Raw genomic sequence first — 20,177 nt, 5'->3', positions numbered from 1 at the left:
TCCTAAAGGTAAACGACCTCTATAGGATTCAAGACCACAGGTGGTACAACAAGACAAATGGTTGAAAATGACTTCACATATATACAGCATTGGGATAGCTAGCAAGGTACTTAGCTATCATAATAGGAGTTAGACTTCTTAGACGATTTCTATAGAAAATTATCCCTCAAACAAAAACTACATGGTATAAAAGGAATCATGCTGGATTTGAAGTTAGGGACCTGTATTAGAATCCTGTCTCTTCTACTTACTACCTATGTGACCTTGGGCAAGTCAATTCCCTCTGGGTATTAGTTTCCTCATTTGAAAAATGAGTAGGTTGGAATACATATACATATACGTATACATATATGATTTCTAAGTGCCCTTTCATCTGGAAATCTACAATCCCTTTTTCAGAGGCCTTTTTCATTGCCTCTTAGCATCTTGCTTTGGTCATTAACCATCCAGGCTTTGTTATCTTTGAAAAGCAAAACTATTAAATGGGTCCTTGAAAGGCATTGGCATATGAAATACACTTGCAGGAGAGTCAGCAGTAACCAGAACTTGTCATCTTCAACACTCTGCAGTGATGTTTTTCTCAACTTACATAACATCTATTCAAAATGTTGCCATCAAAAATATTTATGATTAATATGTCATTTCAAAGAATTCATTAATTAGGTCATTAAAATGAGCAGCATGTGATATTTTTATACATCAGAGGTAACTGAACAATTGCTCTGGGAACAGGATGAGCTGTATGGAGACAAAACAGTTAATCATCTCAGTATTGACTGGCTGGGTCCATTAAAAAAAGATATTGGGAAATTTTCGGGAGAGCGTACAACAACATCTATAATGATCAGTTTCATAGTATTTAGATTTTGATCATTTTGCAGAATAAATAAAGATTAATGCAGCTAACAGCTAGAATTATTATTAGTTCCACTGAGCTAGGATGAAACCTTGAAGAAGACAATTCACTTGTCTTTTGTTAGAATGAGATAAGAAGTAATACTGAATTCCTATCTAACTCCCAAGGGCTTGTAGGTAATAATTCTATGAAAAAGGACTTCAATAACCTAAGTAACGAGGAAGCCTTTTTTTCTTTTTTTAGTAACACTTTCCAAAAGAGTAACAGTTGATCTCATATTTATTATAAAGGTGCCTACCACTCTGCAGAATTATGACATATACCACTGAGAAGAGAAGCAAACCGAGACACCTACCCATCATACTTTTTCTTTACCCAAAAATGTTTGCATATCTGTTGCTGTATTATATAAGTGCCTTGCAGGAGGATTAACCTGCTCAGAATAATGTCAATGTAATGTATAGATCAATCAGGATTCAACACTTTAAGTTCATTTAAGATGTAACTGATTTAAACTACCATCAAGATGTCTTCAAAGGAAAGTACTGATGTAGCCCTTTCTATTTTGAAAGGAGAGCAAAAAGGCACCAAAACACAGAGTCATGAGTAGTGTATGAATAGATCTTCAGCCTAGGAGTTGGAAAACCTGACTTCTAGCCCTGACTTTGCCTCTGACTAACTGTGTGACCTGGAGTGAGTCACTTAACCTCCTTAGGCTTCGGTTTCCTCATCTGTAAAATAAGACTAGACAGTTGATCTGTAAAATAAGACTAGACAGTTGATCACTCAAGTTGATCAACTGTGATTCTACTGGAGGGCCAAGGGACTTCTTTCTGTGTGAAGGGACATAACTCTTCCCCCATATTACAACATACCTAATTAATCTTCTTTTCCCTCGGCTTCATTACCACATGTATGCAGTAAGGAATCACAGCAACCACAGCCAGTGGAATGGATGCACTTTTACAGAAAGATAACACATAAAACAAATACTCGGCATGTGTTGGGATCTTAACGAGGTTGTACAGCTGCAGGAGGGTCAGTGAAGTCATCATGCAAAGTACTTTGAAGCTCAGCTTATAACTATCCTTTCCTCGACAGCTCAGAAAGAACATCTCAGAGTTGATTGCAAAGCCCAGTCCAAAGAGAACCCCCAGGTTTCTCACCAGGCCAGCAAATGGAGTTGTGTCAATGTGGATCCAGTCTGGATTGGCACACCATTTCTTGGCTTTGGGAACAGACCACAGGAGATCAATATCAAGAAGTTTGAGAACTAGGTAAAAGCCAAGTGCAAAAAGAAACAGAAACAAATTGGTCTTGATATATCTTCCCAGACTTGCTGTTTGGATTCCGGGTGTGTGTTCAAATGCTTCCGCCACAAGCATGCCTAGAAATCAGACACAGAAACATTAAATGGGTTTACTTTCTTGTCAGACCATCAATAAGTATTTATTAAGCATCTACTATGTGCTAGTCACTGTACTAAGTTCTGGGGATACAAGTTCCTTACCAGAAATCATGTTCTAGGAGAAACTGTATGGCCTTGTGGAAAAAGCATGACTAGACATACAATCAAAAAGTCTGCTTTATACTTATAGTAAAATGTAAACTTCCTGAGGACAGAAACAATTTTTCATTTTTTTGCTTTTGGATCCCTATCACCTAACACAGTAGGGCAGCTAGGTGATGCAGTGAATAGAGCACCAGGCCTGGAATTATTAGCACTCATGTTCGAGTTCAAATCCTGCCTCTTACACTAGCTGTGTGACTCTGGGCAAGTCACTTAACCCTCTTTGCCTCAGTTTCCTCATATATAAAAAGAGCTGGAGAAGGCAATGGCGAAATACTCCAGTATCTTTGCCAAGAAAATCCCAAATGAGATCACGAAGATGGCTAAATGACTAAACAACAAGCCTTGTGCATAGTAGGTACTAATAAGTGCTGTTTGAATTGGACAGTTAAATCCAAGCTCTGTCATTTATTAGCTCTGGGACCCTGGGAGAGTCAGGGCCCTCTCTGGGCCCCAGTTTCCATATCTACACAATTAAGGAGTTGGACTAGATGCCGACAAAGGTTCTTTCCCAATCTAACACACTGTGCATTCCATGACTGCCTTTAAGAGAGAAGTGGCTCCTCCAACCACTCACTAGGTCTGGGAACTAAGCCAGGATATATCATTCTATGCATCAGTTTCCTCATCTGCAAAAGTGAGGGGGCTGAAACAGTTGATTTCTCGGGTCCTTTCCAGTTGTAATAGTCTATTAGTCTATGATTTATAGCTTTTGAGTATATCCACTAATTATTCCCAAACCTATTTTCCTAAGTAATAGCTGTCACAATTTCTAAACCCAGTAATATGTCTGCCTTTCTGGGACCTTAACCACCAATATTAACCCAGATCTTTCATTCATTCAAAGTCAACAAGCTTCTCATTGCAAGCAGAGCCCTTAACCAGTGCTGACAAATAATTTTTTTTCGGGGCGGAGGGATCTATACCTGTGGTTTTATCACTTTAGGAAACTTCCAGTGTGGAAATTCTCCAATGATGATGATGATACTAATAACTGCTGATATTTGTCATTGTCATTTTTTAATTGTTTTTGACTCTTCATGACCCCATTTGGGGTTTTCTTGGCAGGCATATTGGAGTGGTTTGCCATTTATTTCTCCAGCTCATTTTACAGATGAGGAATTGAGGCAAATAGTGTTAAATGACTTACTCAGGGTCACACAGCTATTAAGTCTCTCAGGCTGGATTTGAACTCAGGAAGATGAGTCTTTCTGGTTCCAATTCCATCACTCTACCCACTACACCACCTAGCTGCTGATGTTTACCTAATGCTGTAAGTTTGCAAAGCACTTCATCTCTACAACCCTGTGAGGCAGATGCTGTATCTGCTATTATTCCTATTTTATAGATGGGCAAATCAAAGCTGAGACTGGTTTACCCATGATTACATAGATGCACCCTTTACAAGTAGCAGAGGGTCTTTCTGGCAAGTAAAGAACTCTATCTAGGGACTGTAAGGCAGAATTCAAACCCAGGTTTTTCTGACTCTCAGTCTAGGATTCTCTCTACTCTGCCACACTGTTTCTCTTGATACAGATTGGCATTTCATCTGTTACTTATAGCCTCAGAGCATTGCATGGGGTGTCGAGAGGTGTTACTTGCCCATAGCACACGTCAGTGGCAGGATTTGATCCCAAGTCTTCCTGACTGCAAGTTTATCCTTCTTTCCAGTATTCCATAGCAAAGATAAATTTCATTTCAAGTAATATGTCATTATATTACTGAGCACTTGAAGGGCACAGAACATTATCCTTAGCTCTTTGGAGTCACATGAAACACCCATTCATGACCATCAGCAGTTTCTGAAATAATGGGGAGCTGCTCAATGAAGCCCATCAACACATGGGATAAGTGTGTGCAGATGGTGCCATCATAGAATGGTAGGGGGTGCATTTCAGGTGACCATACTTAACTCCACCCTGGGTCCAAACTGAAATGATGGTATGTGTATATGACAAGTATGTAAGTTAGAAAATCAGAAAGGCCTTTTTTCCTTCTTCAGACTCTATGATGTCATGCTATACTCAGACAGTAACAGTGGCCTAGAGAAGGAAACAAACTCCAAATGTTCTTCCTTTAGTCCTAGTAGGAATCTGACAACATATGGCCAAGGGATGAGGCTAAAACTTACAAATGATAAAACTAAAGGAAAGTGATCATATTTACCACCAATTACTCCAAGAACAACTTGGTGAGGAAAATGGGTCGCTATGAATACTCTGGAAATGCAGACACTGATTTGAATCAACCAAAAAACACTCCAAAGAAATGACCAGGCAAGTCTGTGATGGAAAGACAAGGACATGTATGAAAAAAAAATAGCAAGAGGTTATATTATTTTATTTAAAGCACTATTTGCATGTGCTGTGTAGGATTTGAAAGGCTTAACAGTTACTGCAAGTTTCTATAGGAAGCTTACTAGTAGACCATCTTGATGTAATAATAATAATTGTCATATTTATTATTATTATATTATAGTTAGCTCTTATGTAGTGCTTTAAGGTTTGCAAAGTGCTCTATTAAATGTTATTTCATTTTCACAACAACCCTAGTAGGCAGATGCTATGATTATCCCTATTTTGCAGATAAGGAAACCAAGACAGAGAGAAGTTAGGTGACTGGCTGAGTCTCATAGTTAGTGAGTATCTGATGCTGGATTTGAACTCAGTTTTTCCTAATTAAAGGTCCAGTTCTTCTTTCACTATCCCACCTTGTTTCCTCTGTTTAATTCCTGAAATTTAATAAATATTATAAATTAAAGCCAACTTAACCATTATAATAGTGTTATTGATTGAGGAGAGGAGTGCATGATAAATAGACAGTCTAGGATATTCACTTCTACTCTGAATAATCAAGAACTAGTCAATGACTGTGAACTTGAACAGACTTCAAGAGATAGTGAAAGCTAGAAGGATCTGGCATGTGTTGGTCCATTGGGTCACAACACAACCAAACAACTGAACGATAGTCGTTCATATTTTTGTCTGCTGTTAGGTTAGTTTGTGATAGTATTTTGACTGATAATTGATATGAACCAGATAGATTTTCTACAATTTCTAGTTCTTTAAAAAGAGGTTTAAATTGGTTAGATTCAATAGAATCTGAGACCTGATATTTTGAATTTGAACCTAAATAATTTAATTTGAATTTGAGATCTAGGGGAAAGTGCCTAGGAAACTTGAAGTTACAATTGGGATGTAAGGCAAAGATGCTCAGAACTTCCCTTTTTAAATTATAACACTGGGAAAAGCAACCATTTCTTTAAAATAACTCCTGTAATATCGTTGGTGTTTCAGAATGGTTTTTATATAGCTCTCAGGCCACAAATTGCTTCTAGAAAGAGGAAAGACTAGGTATTGGTGAGACTTTTTAAAAGAAGAAATCAAGGAAGAAAGAGAGCAAGCTCTATAGTGAAACTTGTGCTATAAGTAAAGACAGAAGAGCTAAGGTAAGGTCTGGCTATGCCAACTGTTAACAATGCACAGCCAGATGGTACAATTGCTAGAGAACAGGGCCTGGAGTCAGAAAGACCCTCAATTCAAATCTGATCTCAGACATTTACTTGCTTTGGAACCCTGGGAAAGTCACTTAACTTCTCTCTGTCTCTGTCTCCTTAGTTGTAAAATGAGAATCATAATGGCACCTAACTCCCAGGGTTATTATAAGGATCAAACGAGATAATATTTGTAAAGTACCTAGAATATAGTAGGTGTTTAATAAATGATAAATTTTTTTCCATGTGGCCTCAGGGTAAGTCACTTGAACCATTTGAACCTCAGTTTCTATTTGTAAAACAAACTGTTATGAGGATCAAATGAGATGGTATGTGAAGATTCTAAAGAACTATATAAAATGTCATCAATGATTACCTGTGGTTTGTGAAAAGAAAAGGAATCAGTGGGTATGATATGTGAGACTTAAATTCAAAGCATTGACAAGTACATTAAGAAAAGCTGGTCAAAAGAAAAAATATTCTTAGGTTTAGTCACATTTACTCAAAGCGATTTTACAGAGAAAACACTGAGCTTCAACTGAAACTCCACTCAAACAATATTTTGTGAATGTAAATTATTATTCACATTCATTATAACAACTTTCTTGATGTATCTGTACTAACTAAATTATGCATACATTAAGTATTAACTGCTATGTGAATACCTGAGAATAGGTCAGATGTTATCATGGAAACTTTGGGGAGATTTTCAGATTAATCGTTTTGAAATTTTTGAAGTATCAATCATTAACCATTTATTAAGCACCTACTATGTACCAGGGCTAATATCCAGTATTACTCCAAAAAGTGTGTCATCAGCTGGGACTTGGAAATTTTTTCATTAGTCAACAAAATTATTGTAATAGTATGCTGTTAAAAGATTACATGAATTTAAATTATTGGCAATTTTCAGGGCTAGCTAATGCAGCTAAAAGATTAAGTGAATAAGCCATCCCAGGGATTAAGTGAATAAGCTGTCCCAGGGAGCCTACAATAAAGTATTGTAAAGGTTATAGAATCATTTCCTCCTATGTGGGATTTAAAGAACTGAAAATAAAATGGAAAAAAAGATACCCTGTCTAACCAAAATGTATAGGAAAGTGCCAAAAATGTACATTCTAAATCCCATATATCTATGTCAAATAGAATAAATTTCCTCTTTCTAAATAATAATATAAAGAGATCACCAGCAAATACAGTTCCAGGGGAAGGTTGTCCCATAAAATGTTCAGACTGCTTGGAGAACATTCATATCTATGTTCTGGACAAATTATATACTAGGAAAGATTAAAGATTCTCCCTGAAATTCACTGGTTAAGACTAACCGGCATCAAAATGACTAAATTTTTATTTTTAATAACTTTCTAAATGTTTAAAAGATGATATCTGACCAACTTCTTTGAGCTCAAGACATTACTATTTAAATGTAAAAAATATTTTAACTATTAAAAGAAGCAGGCATAATTGTATGTAAACAGATCCTTCAGAGAGTATGAAAGTCATTTTAAAAATTCCAGTTTTTCTTAAAGAGGGAATTTGCATGCAAAATAAGTCCTTGTATATTTTTAGAAGAGTTATTTGTGGGCCACTAAAAATGATAATTATGTTATGGTAACAAAAAGGCTTCTAGAACAGGACATTTATCAATGGAAAATTTCCAACACTCTGTTGAGACAATGACCATGAGCTAATTAGAGGGTTATCTCAATTCAAAATATAAATCTTCCATTCGTTTGGGGGTTTGTAGAGACAGAATAAATAAATATATTTCAACAACTGCAAGTACATCATGCTGGGATAAATGAAAGCAAATGTGCTCAATTCAATAATGTCCAATTCAAATGAAATGTCGCAGAAACCAGTCCAAGGCTGACCTGTGCAGAGTCACTGATGATTTATCTATTCGACCCCCAGTGTAGCTCAGCGCAGCTGTTACCATTACATACCAGACACAAGATGATCCCATGGCATGACCTGAGGGACTTCCTATAACAATAAATAACAGATGCATTTAAGAAGTTAGAAAGGTATAAGAAGTTTTAGAAATGAGCATCAGAACAATAGGTTGAAAAATGATAATAACTCAGGAGAAATGCCCCAGTACTCTAAATAATTTTTCCGAGACAAAGTGACCTCTTCTCAAATAGGCATCAGGGAGTGGAGGAGGGTAGGAATTGAGCCAAACTGCTTCAGACTCAAAAACATATTCTTTTGTCTTTAAACATCCTGACTTTCAAACTAATCCATTCTGATAAGCCTGAATGCTCAAAAATGACTAAGAGCCTACATCTGCAGCCACCTGCATTCAAGTGATCTTTCCATTGACTTCAATTAGAGAGAAATCAAAGCACATCCCTTTGGAGGACTGGGATTGGTCCATTTCCATTACAGTGAACAGGTCAAATGGTGAATATTAATTACAGGCAATGGACATTTTTAGACAACCTGTACACACAAACAGCTGTTCCTTGCCAACCCCATATGGGCAGAGTCTTAGCTTCGTTGCCATGGTAGCCACCTGGCGCTTTTAGAGAACTGGGAGGAGCAAAATGAAAAAAGAAAAGAAATTATATAAAGGGGATGGATTTAGGGAAGTCCTTTCCTGGGGAAAAGATGCCTAGGTCAGGTTCTCTATACTGTGGCTTTACTGATCCTAAATATTATCCCTGTTCAAGTGTCTAAATGTTTTCCTTTTGCTTCATCACATTGCCTGAAATCTAATCCATTAGAAATTAATTTGTACTGCCAAGATACCACTCTCTATCTCTGCCTCTCTGTGTCCCTGTCTCTGTCTGTCTCTGTCTCTCACCACGCCCCCCCCCCCAACCCCCCATGCTAGTACTGCTGGAAGTATTAGGGAGAATCTCTGAGTTATTCACTAGATTAGTCCAATCAACTCATTCTCTAACCTAGCTGAGAGAAGCAGTTACTAAGAAAGAATTTGAAAGAGAGAGTAATAAAGCCAGAGAAGCAGGTAATTTTGAAAACATCATCTTGAGGAAAGTTACTGATCTAGGTGAGAAGATGATGACAATCTGAGAAAATTGAAGATCTAGAAAAGGTCCACTACATGCAGGTATTCTTAGCCTAGGGTCCATGAATTTGTTTGGTTTTAATTTTGAATGAAATGTCACAGAATATTATTTCTGTATTTCAATATAATTGGTTTTATTTGTAATCTTATGTATTTCATGTTATGAATTTAAAAATATTCTGAGTTCATAGGCTTCTCCAGAAGGGATCCACGGCACACATACATACACATACACACACACACACACACACACACATCTAAAAACCTTTGACAGGGAGAGAGGTGAAGAAAAGGTGGGTTGAAAGTACCAAAGGCAAACTCTACCTCCCCTCCAAAATCTGACCTAGGCCTGGTCTGTAAGAAAATAATACTCTACCTCTTCTACTTTGTAGCACAAAACTTTTGGCTCCCGGGATGCAGAAATCAGACTATTTCTGATTATCAGTCGTGCCAAAATTAGGTAGCCAGGGATCCAAATCATGAGTTGTAGATGTTCCAAACAACTTATGCATGAATTTGAAAAAAAAAAAAGCACAACCTATGTTTCAATTGTTTATTAGCAAATTGTTTAAAACTGAAATATTTCAATTCTCATCCATTAAGAGTGGTTATCATACCCTTTGACCCAGCAATACCACTTCTAGGGTTGTATCCCAAAGAGATCATAGAAGCGGGAAGAAGACCCATATGTACAAAAATATTTATAGCAGCTCTTTTTGTGGTGGCAAAGAATTGGAAATTAAGGGGGTGCCCATCAATTGAGGAATGGCTGAACAAGTTGTGGTATACAAATGTAATGGAATACTATTGTGCTATAAGAAACGAGGAGCAGATGGACTTCATATTTACCTGGAGAGGCTTATACAAACTGATACTGAGTGAGAAGAGTAGAGCCAGGAGAAATTTGTACACAATTACAGACACAATGTATGTGTGACCACCAACTTTGATAGACTGGACTGTTCTCAGCAATGCAGGGTTATAAGTCAACCCCAAAAGACTCATGATGGAGAGAGATGTCTACATCCAGAGAAAGAACTGATGGAATTCAAACTGAAGCAAACTACCGGCTCTTTTTCTTTTTCTTTTTTGGTTTTGTTTCCTCTTTCCCATTGTTCATTTCATCTGATACAGTCCTTCTTTACAACCTGACTAATGTCTAATGTGAAAGTATTTGCTGATCCTATACTTGAGTGTATGCCTCCATGGGTGGGGGGCGGGGAGGGAGGGAAGGGAGAGAAAATTTGAAATTCAAGGAATTGTGGAACTGAATCTTGTAAACTAAAAGTAAACAATAAAGACCAAAAACATTAAAAAAAAAAAAAAGAATGGTTATCATAGTACTTGTATCAGTTAGACCAAAGGCAATTAATTGACCCTAAAACCAGTAAGTTCAATTAGAAACACAAATTCCCATTTCCCTGTAATTCACATTCTTTTTTGGGGCAGGGAGCAGGGAGGGGACCTGGGTTTAGATTTGTGATATCATGGTATTGGAAACTCCCAGTAAGGAGATCCTCTATCAATGCTGATTGGACTGTTCTGCAACTTACAGTCTTAGAAAGTTTCCTGAAATGGTAGTCTAATGATTTCCCCAGGGTGAGAGTAGAGGTCAGAAGTAGAACTTGAACCCGAGCATTTCTGACTTTAAGACCATCTCATTTTTCACCATAACTCTCTACATTATTCTAGTCTAGTCTAGTGTATCCAATAGCATTAACTTTGTGCAGCATCACACACACATATCTCATGGCAAAATAATTATATCACAACATAATTCTATAACTTAAAAATAATGTAACATTATTTTCTCTTTTGACTACTTCCCCCCAAACAAACAAACACAAAACATCATTCTTGTAGACAGAAACTCAACATTTGGGTTAAAGTGTTTATATTCAGATTATGGCAGGGTCTTATAGGAAAAAAGATTATCTATGTATTGCTTATGCAAGAGAATAAAGATGATAAATTTAAACAAAAAGTATTCTGAGGTCAGACACACTCTTTCCTGCTAATGGGAATACCAGGAAGCCCTTATCATTCCTGTAGGAATACTGTGTATGACAGTCCATTCTCTACCCATTAATGATATTCTCAGAAGACCCATAATGCCTTTGAAAATTGCTCAACAGCATGCACATCAACATTTCCAGAACTGCACTGTAGTTCTGGGAATGAATGTTAGCTGTTATTCAAGGATGCAGTCCACTGCTAGGTTGCTGAGTAAATGCTCAAATGACAAAATTATTTGGGCAGTATTATCATGTTTCATTTTTTTTTTTGCAGTTAATGCAACAGAGATTGGTTATTAAAAAAATTTGTCCTTCTGCACCAGAATATCTTTATGACTCACATTAGAATATTAAGAATTGTTGCCCAGATTATTTTCTTTATTCAATTTAATACAACAAGAATTAATTAAGCATCTACAATGAGCTGGTTATTATGCTAAACTCCCTACTATAGTCCCATAATAATTTGTTAGATGATCATTCCACTATTATCCAATGTGGTAGCAGTTGTTAGTAAAAGGGAAAGAATCTTTGAATCCAAAATTGTGACTCAAGTGCAGATTTTGCCTTTTATCATGTCACTTTGAGCAAGTCACCTTGTCTACAAAATGGAGATGATAATTGCATTAGCTAACTCACTGGGTTGTTGTGAGGAAGGTACTTTATAAAGTGTAATGTGTGATATAAATGTGAATTCATTATTCACAAATTTACAGATTATTAGTAGCTAGTAGAGCTCTTCTAATCTAACTCCCTCATTTTTCAGATGAGAAAATTGGCATATAATAGAAACCAAGGTCATATTGTGATTTAATGACAGAATTAGGATTCTAAACCAGGTAAATGGAATCATGTCATTATTGTGAAACTACTAAGAATATCTTACCTGGACCAGTTTCACATGTTGTGGGAAATTGTTCAAGCCATGGACTTGAGTGATTTGTGTAGATCTGAGTTTCTTGGACCCACCAATAAGGGCGATGACCAAATAAAATCCTACATTAAAAAAAAAAAGTAAATACATATGTACCATACACACAACTTTCATTTCTTAGGGTAAAATTTTCTTTCTCAAACAAAATGCCCCAAAGAAAGAGATAGCCAAACAAACCAAAGTACAGAGCTTTTGAAGGAATCTTGAGTTCTAGCAGATCTCCTACCATACTGACAAGGGCCAGTCATTTTCATTTTCATCACCACTTGCAATATTAACCATACAATGAGTTTGGCTTCCTTAATTCAATACTCTGTCATCTTCGGGTGGTTGTATTGAATTTTGGGGAGGCTGGCCCTATAATTTCATATTAGCATAAGAAATCCCCAGTGAGGAAACTCCTTTTGTTAATGTAGATCAGCATCTACTCTGCGGTTTATAGTCTTAAAAAGATTTCTGAGGTATTGAGAAGTTAAGGGAATTGCTAGGCTCACACAGAAAATATTTGTCTTCCTGACTGTGAGGCCCATCCTACATTGGGTTGTTATGCAGTAGAAGTATAAATTATTCTGAAGAATCAGTCTTGTTGAAATCATCCACCTGTACTTCAGGTAGTCACAAAATCGATCAGTGGGTTTAGGGAAGTAGCTGTTAACAGTGAAAGTCCATGCTCTTATAATTTCTGTTCTTCTGAAAGGAAATAGCTATGTAACTTCTTAGTCTGCTTCCCCAACCTAAGAATAGTACATGTATTCTGAAACCTTTAAGATGAACTAAAGTTATAGTCTAAAGAATAACAGATTTTAGAGGGAAGAGAAAAAAAAGGCCTTACCATTTAAATATAAGGTTGAACCAATCCCCAATGACAGCTACCCATATCATCTTAATTCCAACTGTCTGATTAAGCTGAAACCACAGTGGGAAATAAACTGAAAATATATTACGAGGATCGCCCACGTTGGACATGAAATTGAGAAAATCATGGTAAGCCCGATAGTCCTTCTGCAAATGTTGAATCACGAGAATGCCATTCCTGTGAAGGAAATCCATTCCTTAAAGAAGACAATTCTAGACATAAAGAGATTGGAAACTAAATGAAATGGTTTTCATTGCTTTTATAGGGTACCCAGGTAGCGTGTCTGGCTGTGAATATGACATGTGATTCTGCCCATCTGTGGGGGAGGCACGTTGGCCCTTTGCTGGTGAAAAGCTTGTCTGTTTCTGATTTTAATTAGAGAGAAAGAGGTTCTGAAGTACATGCTGATCTGCAGCAAGTCATGAGGAAAGTGGGGTTGGGGGACAATGCATGTCTTATGCAACCCTCTTTTTGTTGTGTGAACAGTTGGACCATGTTTGCTTGCAGTTTTTGTACAGTTCATTTCTCTAAAGGTCGGACATTTGCTTTTCTATGCTTGACTAGAGGAATATGAAAGTCATTACCATATGTCAATGAACCCTTAGAAGGTAGGCATTTTAATTTCAAAGAGAATATGGTTATCAGTTTATTTATTGGATCTTTGAGGAGGAAAAAAGTAACAATTGTTCAGCTAAAAAAAGTGTCTATGGCATGGAGAATAGCTTTTTTTCCAGGTTTTGTGTTGTTTTAAAAGCAAGTTTGTTGGTGTTTCATTCATTTTCAGTCATGTCTGACTTTTTGTGACCCCATTTAGGGTTTTCTTGGCAAAGATAACTGGAACGGTTTGCCATTTCCTTCTCCAGCTCATTTTTACAGATGAGGAAACTGAGGCAAACAGGGTTCAGTGACTTGCCCAAGATCACACAGTTAGTAAGCATCTGCTGTTGTTGTGGAAAGTGTCTGAAGTCATATTTGAACTCAGAAAGATATCTCCCTAACTCAAGGTCTGGAGCTTTATCTACTGTACCACATAGTAGCTCTGGAAGGAAAAATTGCTGATATTTCTTTACAGGCAGCAGGGAATAGTGGGATCAAGTTCTGTACTTAAAGTTAAAGGAACACCTGGCTTGAAATCCTAATTCAGACACTAGTTATGTGATCATAAGCAGAGTTATTTAACCACTGAACCTCTGTTTCTTCATCTGTAAAATGGGTATAACAACCCTTGGAATAACCTACCTCACAGATATGTTGTGGGGTTCAAATTAATCCACAGTAAGCATTTCACAAACTTTAAATTACTATATACAATCCAATAAAAATATCTATATTAAGGGTCTACTATTAGTAAGGCACTGTGCTAAGTGCCAAGATACGCAGATAAAACCAGAAATTGTACACAATGCTTTGCACATAGTGCTGAGTAAATGTTTTTCTTTCCCCATTCATTTATTCTGTACCCTCAGGCAGCTCATATCCTCTTGTCTGACTAATATAAAGGTTAATTTTTTTGTTGTTGTTACTTCAACCTATGATTTAATACAATGGGAAGGTCCCTTTACAGATTAACCATTTAATTTAGCAAATTGCCTGGGTCCTGGAAAGATGAACTGACTTGTTCTTGGCACAGCATTAATACGTACTCGAAGCAAAACTTTAACCCCAGTGAAACCCTAACGCCAAGACTGATTCTTTATCCTCTATGCTGGGTTGGCTCTTCCTAAATGTCATTTACTCTAATTATTCGTGAGACACGAAAGTGGGACAGCAAAGGTTTAGGTCACTAAAGCACCAGTCGGGTGCTGTTATTGTTGAGTAATTTTATCAGTGACTTGGAGTCCTGAGAGCATGTTCATTAGGTTGGCAGCAAATACAAAATGCACAGAGTTGTTAATATCACAAAAGATAGGACTAGAATATAAAGTAAACTGGAAAAATTAGGGAAATGAGCTGTCAAAAACAGGATGTACAAAAGGCTGCCTAGTACAAGGCCTCAAAGCAAACATTCGCTTGTACTAAGTCAGGAAGGAGTGGGTAAGCCACAGAAAGAAAGGCTGAGGTTTGACTGTAAGCCAGAGACTCAGTGCTGTGAGTCTGAATGTTCAATATTAGGTGCTAAGGATGGCAGTGGTGGTGGAGATGGTGGCAATAATAAATCCCCTGAGAAGGCAGGTAGAGGACTGACTTAGATGACCTCTTAATGGTCCTTTCAGATCTATAATTCCATTAACCTGTTCAGTTTATATACAGTTCTGCTCAAGTCATTTTTACCAGTTTCCATTTGGTTCTTTAAAACCAATACAAAGCAGCCCCTTCATTTCTTTCTACCCCTCCCCCCAAAAAACTTTAGAAGATTCTGAAAATTCTTGTTAAAATTAATTTGAGAGCAGCTGAATTTTCCTTTTTAATTAGAATTTTGTGCTGAATGCATCAGTTGCTTAATGCTTTGGTATTATGTCAAGGGCTTAGAGAAACTCCTCAATTAGAGAAAGTATTTATGGAAGTTGAAACACATCCAACATGAAGGAATGAATGAAAAAATTATCTATTAAGGGTCTATTGTGCCGATCATTGTGCTAAGTGCTGAGTAGGCAAATGTAAGAGGCAAGATAGACCTCAACTCCCTCAAGTCGCTTATGTGGTAGTAGAAGATCACACAAAGCTAGCATGGTGGCTGGGGAAAAAAAATGTTTTGTTCAGAGAAGTTACAGGGATGGTCTGTAGAACCACAAAATGATTCCTTTCCACAAATGATAAGATTGGCTTGATAACTGTGCCCAAGGGTTATGTGTGGGGAGGGGAGAGGTAAGGGAAAAGGCCTTATAAGAGCCAAGAGGTTTGCATGAAAATGATTACCATATGCCAGTGGATCTGGGGCTAGCTAAATATGACACATTCTCACTGATTAGGAGCACAGGGCCCCAGGGCAGGAGCTGGAATGCCCATCTGGTGCAGTAGTAGGGAATGAGGTAGCAGGGAGAGAGGATGGAACGAGTGTGAATGTGATTTCCTAGAATGCAAAGAGCCTTTTACTTCAGGCCTACCTCAGGAACCACCCCCTCTATAAAGTCTCCCCTATTTTTTCCAATAGAAAGTTAATTCTCCTTCCTAAAATGTGAATACCTCTTTGTCTGGTCTTCTGTGCATTTATAACTTAATAGCTAGCATTTATACAGACTCTACTATGGGCCAGGCACTGTACTAAGTGCTCTACAAATATTATCTCATTTGATCCTCACCACAACCCTGGAAAGAATTCACTGTGTGAATTATTTTACAATTGAAGAAATTGAAGCAAGAGGTCACACAAAAGGTCACACATTTGAACTCAGTTCTTCCTGACTCCAAGCCCAGATTTCTTAATTATTTATATCTATCTTATATAAATTATTATTTATATCTTATATAAATATATAAATTATATCTTATATATTATTTGTATATTATATATATATTTAGCTGCCCATAAAAATGTAATTTACATCATTCTCCCTTGCATCACCATTTTTGTTATATGAATGTATGTATGTATGCATATATGTATATAATACAAAATGAACATGAATATAATTTAATATAATATAATCATGTATTATAATATGTATAATGTAGGATAAGAAATATAATATATACATTGTTTCTACAATTTTAGTCTGCAGGCTCCTTTTCAGGAGGATTTCTGTCATCTTTTCTGGTCTTTCAATTTGTAATTGCATAATAAATATGAATTGAAACTGAACTTGTTGAGGGAAAGGTTGAATAAATAATAACTAAAACTGAAACATTCTTACCCTGAAACAGAAATTGTCTTGACAGCAACTGGACAGACCTTGCTATTAGCCTTGCCCATGTCACCAGCTAGTGAAATCAATCTAATGATCAATAAGCATTTGTTAAATGACAGGAGCTCTATAAATAGATCTGTTCTATTCAGGATGCAAACATTGGTATTGTATTCATAATTCTGAGGTTTTTCTCCTGAGCTCAAATTATACCCACTATTTCATTTCCAAGTAGACTTGTTAATGACTGTCCCATTCACTACATGTGTGAACTCTTACCAGACCTCTCAGATTAACATTTTCAAGTTGATTCTTAAAATTTTGGAAGAAGAAAAGACCAGGAAGTTAGTTAGCTTTTTGTAAGCTCTCACAAAACTTTGCCCTACTTCCCCTATAACTGCCCCATTTCACTTCTAGTTAGGCCACTCTGAATATTTGTTTGAGCATAAATGTTACATAATGATAATAATAATTTATATTGTGTTTTAAGGGTTGCAATGTATCTCCCACATGATAACCCTTTGAAGTAGGTATTTTAAGAATTATGATCCTTATTTCACTGAATTTAAGAGAGGCGATTACAAGCACCCAAAAATATCAAACAGCAGGAATCAGAGTTGGGGGGTGGGAGTAAAGACAGCTCTGTTTACTTTCAGCCTCTTTCTTCCACACTAGTAGAATGAATTTAGCTGATGCAACTCCTATTATTCTAAAATGCTGTATATTCATAGTGAAACAATGCTTAATTTAACTTCTTTGAATATTAAATCAAACAACAAGTATTTATTAAATGTCTCTTAAACAGATACTCAATGGATAAAGAGCCAGCCTCAGAAATCAGTAACATCTGGGTTCAGGTTCCACTTCTGACACATGCATAAATAAAGTGTTCATTAAGTCAACACAGTTCAGATGTTATCAAGGAAGCTGCCAGAACCCCAGCTTTCTGGTCGCAGTATTCCAACTATTTGAGCTCATCTGAGTAGAAGCAAAAGGCATGTTTGGCCGTGATTGTAAGCCATTTGGCTGGGGAGAACCTTAACAGTTCATAATGTTGACCCTATAAACAAGAGTTGGGGTATAGACTCGTTCTGTAGGGCTGGGTAAGCCAAGACTGACAACTGCCTTTCAGACATGGTTTCTGTGCCATCCATTAGAGAGACAAAGGGATACATTATGTGGCCCCTCCAGCTGCCTTTCTGCCCTGTAACTCCGAATTTTCATTTTTGTATGTGTGATTTTTTTATTCGGTGTTATCAGGATAAAAACAAATCCTAGATTTGCCAAAGACTAGTTTTAAACGGTCTAAAGGCTTATCACTCTTCTACATCACTAATGTACTCTGGCTATCTGGAGTCTCTGCTTCTAGCTGTTCTGCAGACTCAGGTTCTAAATTGTTTGCAGTGTCTTTAATGAGCCATGGGCAAAGACATAAAGTAATGAGTTTGGTCTTAGCTTCCTCTTATTCTTGATTTTTTTTCTCAGGCAGTGTTAGTATTGCATTATTTATAATGTTCATTTTCAACCTCAATTTGTCCTTAAATCAGGGCATGAATGATCCATTTCTGTTTACAATGAATGATGTCAAATGCATTCCTTTTCTGCAATATCATCTTAAAAAATTAAACTTTAGGCTCTTTCATTACTTAATATTCTACAGGCAGGATATGCTTGGCATGGAAATGAGCTGTGTGCCTTACTTAGCTAACTTACAAAGAGTCTAATGCCAGGAGATGGCTGGAACCTCAGAGGACAAGAGCAAGGATAAAAGAAAGTTCATAGGCGAACAAATAAGATAATGTATGTAAAGTACTTTGCAAATCTTAAATCGCTATATATCAATGTGAATTGGAATTTTTTTAACTGGACTTGTGATGTCATGGGTATAGGGAACTCACATTGAAGAAATTCTCCCTACCGGAACAGATTAGCACTTGCTTTGAAATTTATAGTCATTAGTAAATTGCCCAAGGACATTGATTTACTCAGAGCCACATCATGAGGATGCATCTAGTCTAGACATATGTCTAGACTTGAACCCACATCTTGCTGACTCTGAGGCCACTTTTCTCAACATCCTACCACATTTTCTTTTTTCAGCCCTGGGGCCATGCTGTCCTAATTGCTAAGAACTCACCATACCAGAAAGGTCCAACTATCTGATCTTGCATTACCACCTGCCATCTTCCTTCCATCTTTTCTTGAGCACATAGTCCCCACCTTGGTTCTTTCTCTTGCCCTGGAAATAGTATTCTAATCAACATTGCTACTGCTTCTCCAAAGGGCATGTCCTGTGAATCAAAGGCCCTGTGATTCTACTGAGCACCTCAGTGCATTACTAGACCATAACACCCTTTGCTGGTGTTGTCTTCTGCTATTAGAATAGAAATTCTTTGAGGACAGGGATTGTCTTTGTTTGAATGTGCTTAGAAAAGTGCCTGGCACAGAGTAAACACTTAATGAATTCTTTTTTCATTCATTTTTCTCATCATGGCAATAATAAATAATTTTATATTTTCATCACCATTAAAACAGAGATTTCATAAGACAGTTTTAAGGAGAAGTAAAAGAAAAAGGAGGAATGAGAAGGGATTGAACTGAGTGCTGCAGGGGAGTCAGAGTATAGGGAGAAATTGTTGGAGAAGTGCTCTATGTTACACTTAACACTGATGTCCACCTTTCTTTCCCTTACCTTCCCTTACTTTGTCTGACACAAGCCTATCTTGTTCCTCTTCTTACCTTTTTGACCACCATTTTACCATCTTTCTCCTCTTACTTCCTAGGGAGCATCCTCCAAGCTTTAGTCCTGGGCTCTTTGCTCTTCTCTTTCTGTATTTTTCCCCTCATAATGTCTTTGACTCTCACAATTGCAGTCATTACCTCCTTGTAAATAAGATGGAAACAGTCACGTAGCCCCTCCATGCTTTGGCTTCCTTATCTATTAAATAAGAGGGCAATAAAAGGACTAGACCTCCAAGGTCCCTTCCGGCTTCTAAAATCTTAAATCTTATGATCTGATGAAATATACTACCTTCCTGTAATGGACTGAACATTATGCTGGAATATTCACAGTCGCCTTAAGTGCTACACCTCCTCCAGAGAGAGAGGTAATGGATTCAGAGTGCACATTGAGGGTGTGTGTGTGAGCATACATATACACACATGTAGATCATACATCTACATGGACATAGCTAATTCAAGAATTTGCTTTGTTTGACCATACATATTTGTAATATATTTTGTTTTCCTTGCTTTCTTAACAGATGGGGAGAGGGGAGGTAGAAGAGAATTTGGAACTGAAAATAAAATGTAAGTGAATTCTAAAAATAAATAAAAGTTAAAAGATATTCATAAACTTTTTTTTGAAAGTTTATGATTTGAAGGAATATTTGACCCCTAGACTTTGAGGTCCTATTCAATATGAAAAAGTTATTTGATTCATCTAGTTGATCTCTTAGTCCAGACTAACTGGTTGGCACAATGGAGAGAGCACTGGATCTGGACTCAGAAAGACCTGTTTAAATTCTGCCACAGAAACTTACTAGCTTGTGTGACTGTGGGCAAGTGACGTAACTTGTCTAAACCTCAGTTTCCTCATCAGTAAAATGATAATACTAGCACCTACCTTACAAGGTTT

The 20,177-nt window shown here is 37.0% G+C and overlaps 1 protein-coding gene across 1 annotated transcript; it reads right to left on the bottom strand.

Moving 5' to 3' along the window:
* Positions 1 to 1,731: 1,731 nt before the first annotated feature.
* On the bottom strand, positions 1,732 to 12,952 carry G6PC2 (glucose-6-phosphatase catalytic subunit 2). The gene is made up of 5 exons (XM_069080250.1): positions 12,735 to 12,952; positions 11,855 to 11,964; positions 7,794 to 7,905; positions 4,593 to 4,708; positions 1,732 to 2,243 (listed from the first exon to the last, which is right to left on the bottom strand). The coding sequence occupies exons 1-5, from the start codon at positions 12,950 to 12,952 to the stop codon at positions 1,732 to 1,734; spliced, it is 1,068 nt and encodes a 355-aa protein (XP_068936351.1).
* Between the last annotated feature and the right edge of the window lie 7,225 nt (positions 12,953 to 20,177).

This window comes from Petaurus breviceps, unplaced genomic scaffold (genome assembly GCF_028583685.1).
Source record: "Petaurus breviceps papuanus isolate PSGF00001 unplaced genomic scaffold, PetGlider_PUasm1.0 91133, whole genome shotgun sequence".
In the NCBI taxonomy this organism is placed as follows: Eukaryota; Metazoa; Chordata; class Mammalia; order Diprotodontia; family Petauridae; genus Petaurus; species Petaurus breviceps.
Note: the sequence above shows the minus strand (reverse complement) of the source record. Positions and strands in the feature narration are given on the sequence as shown.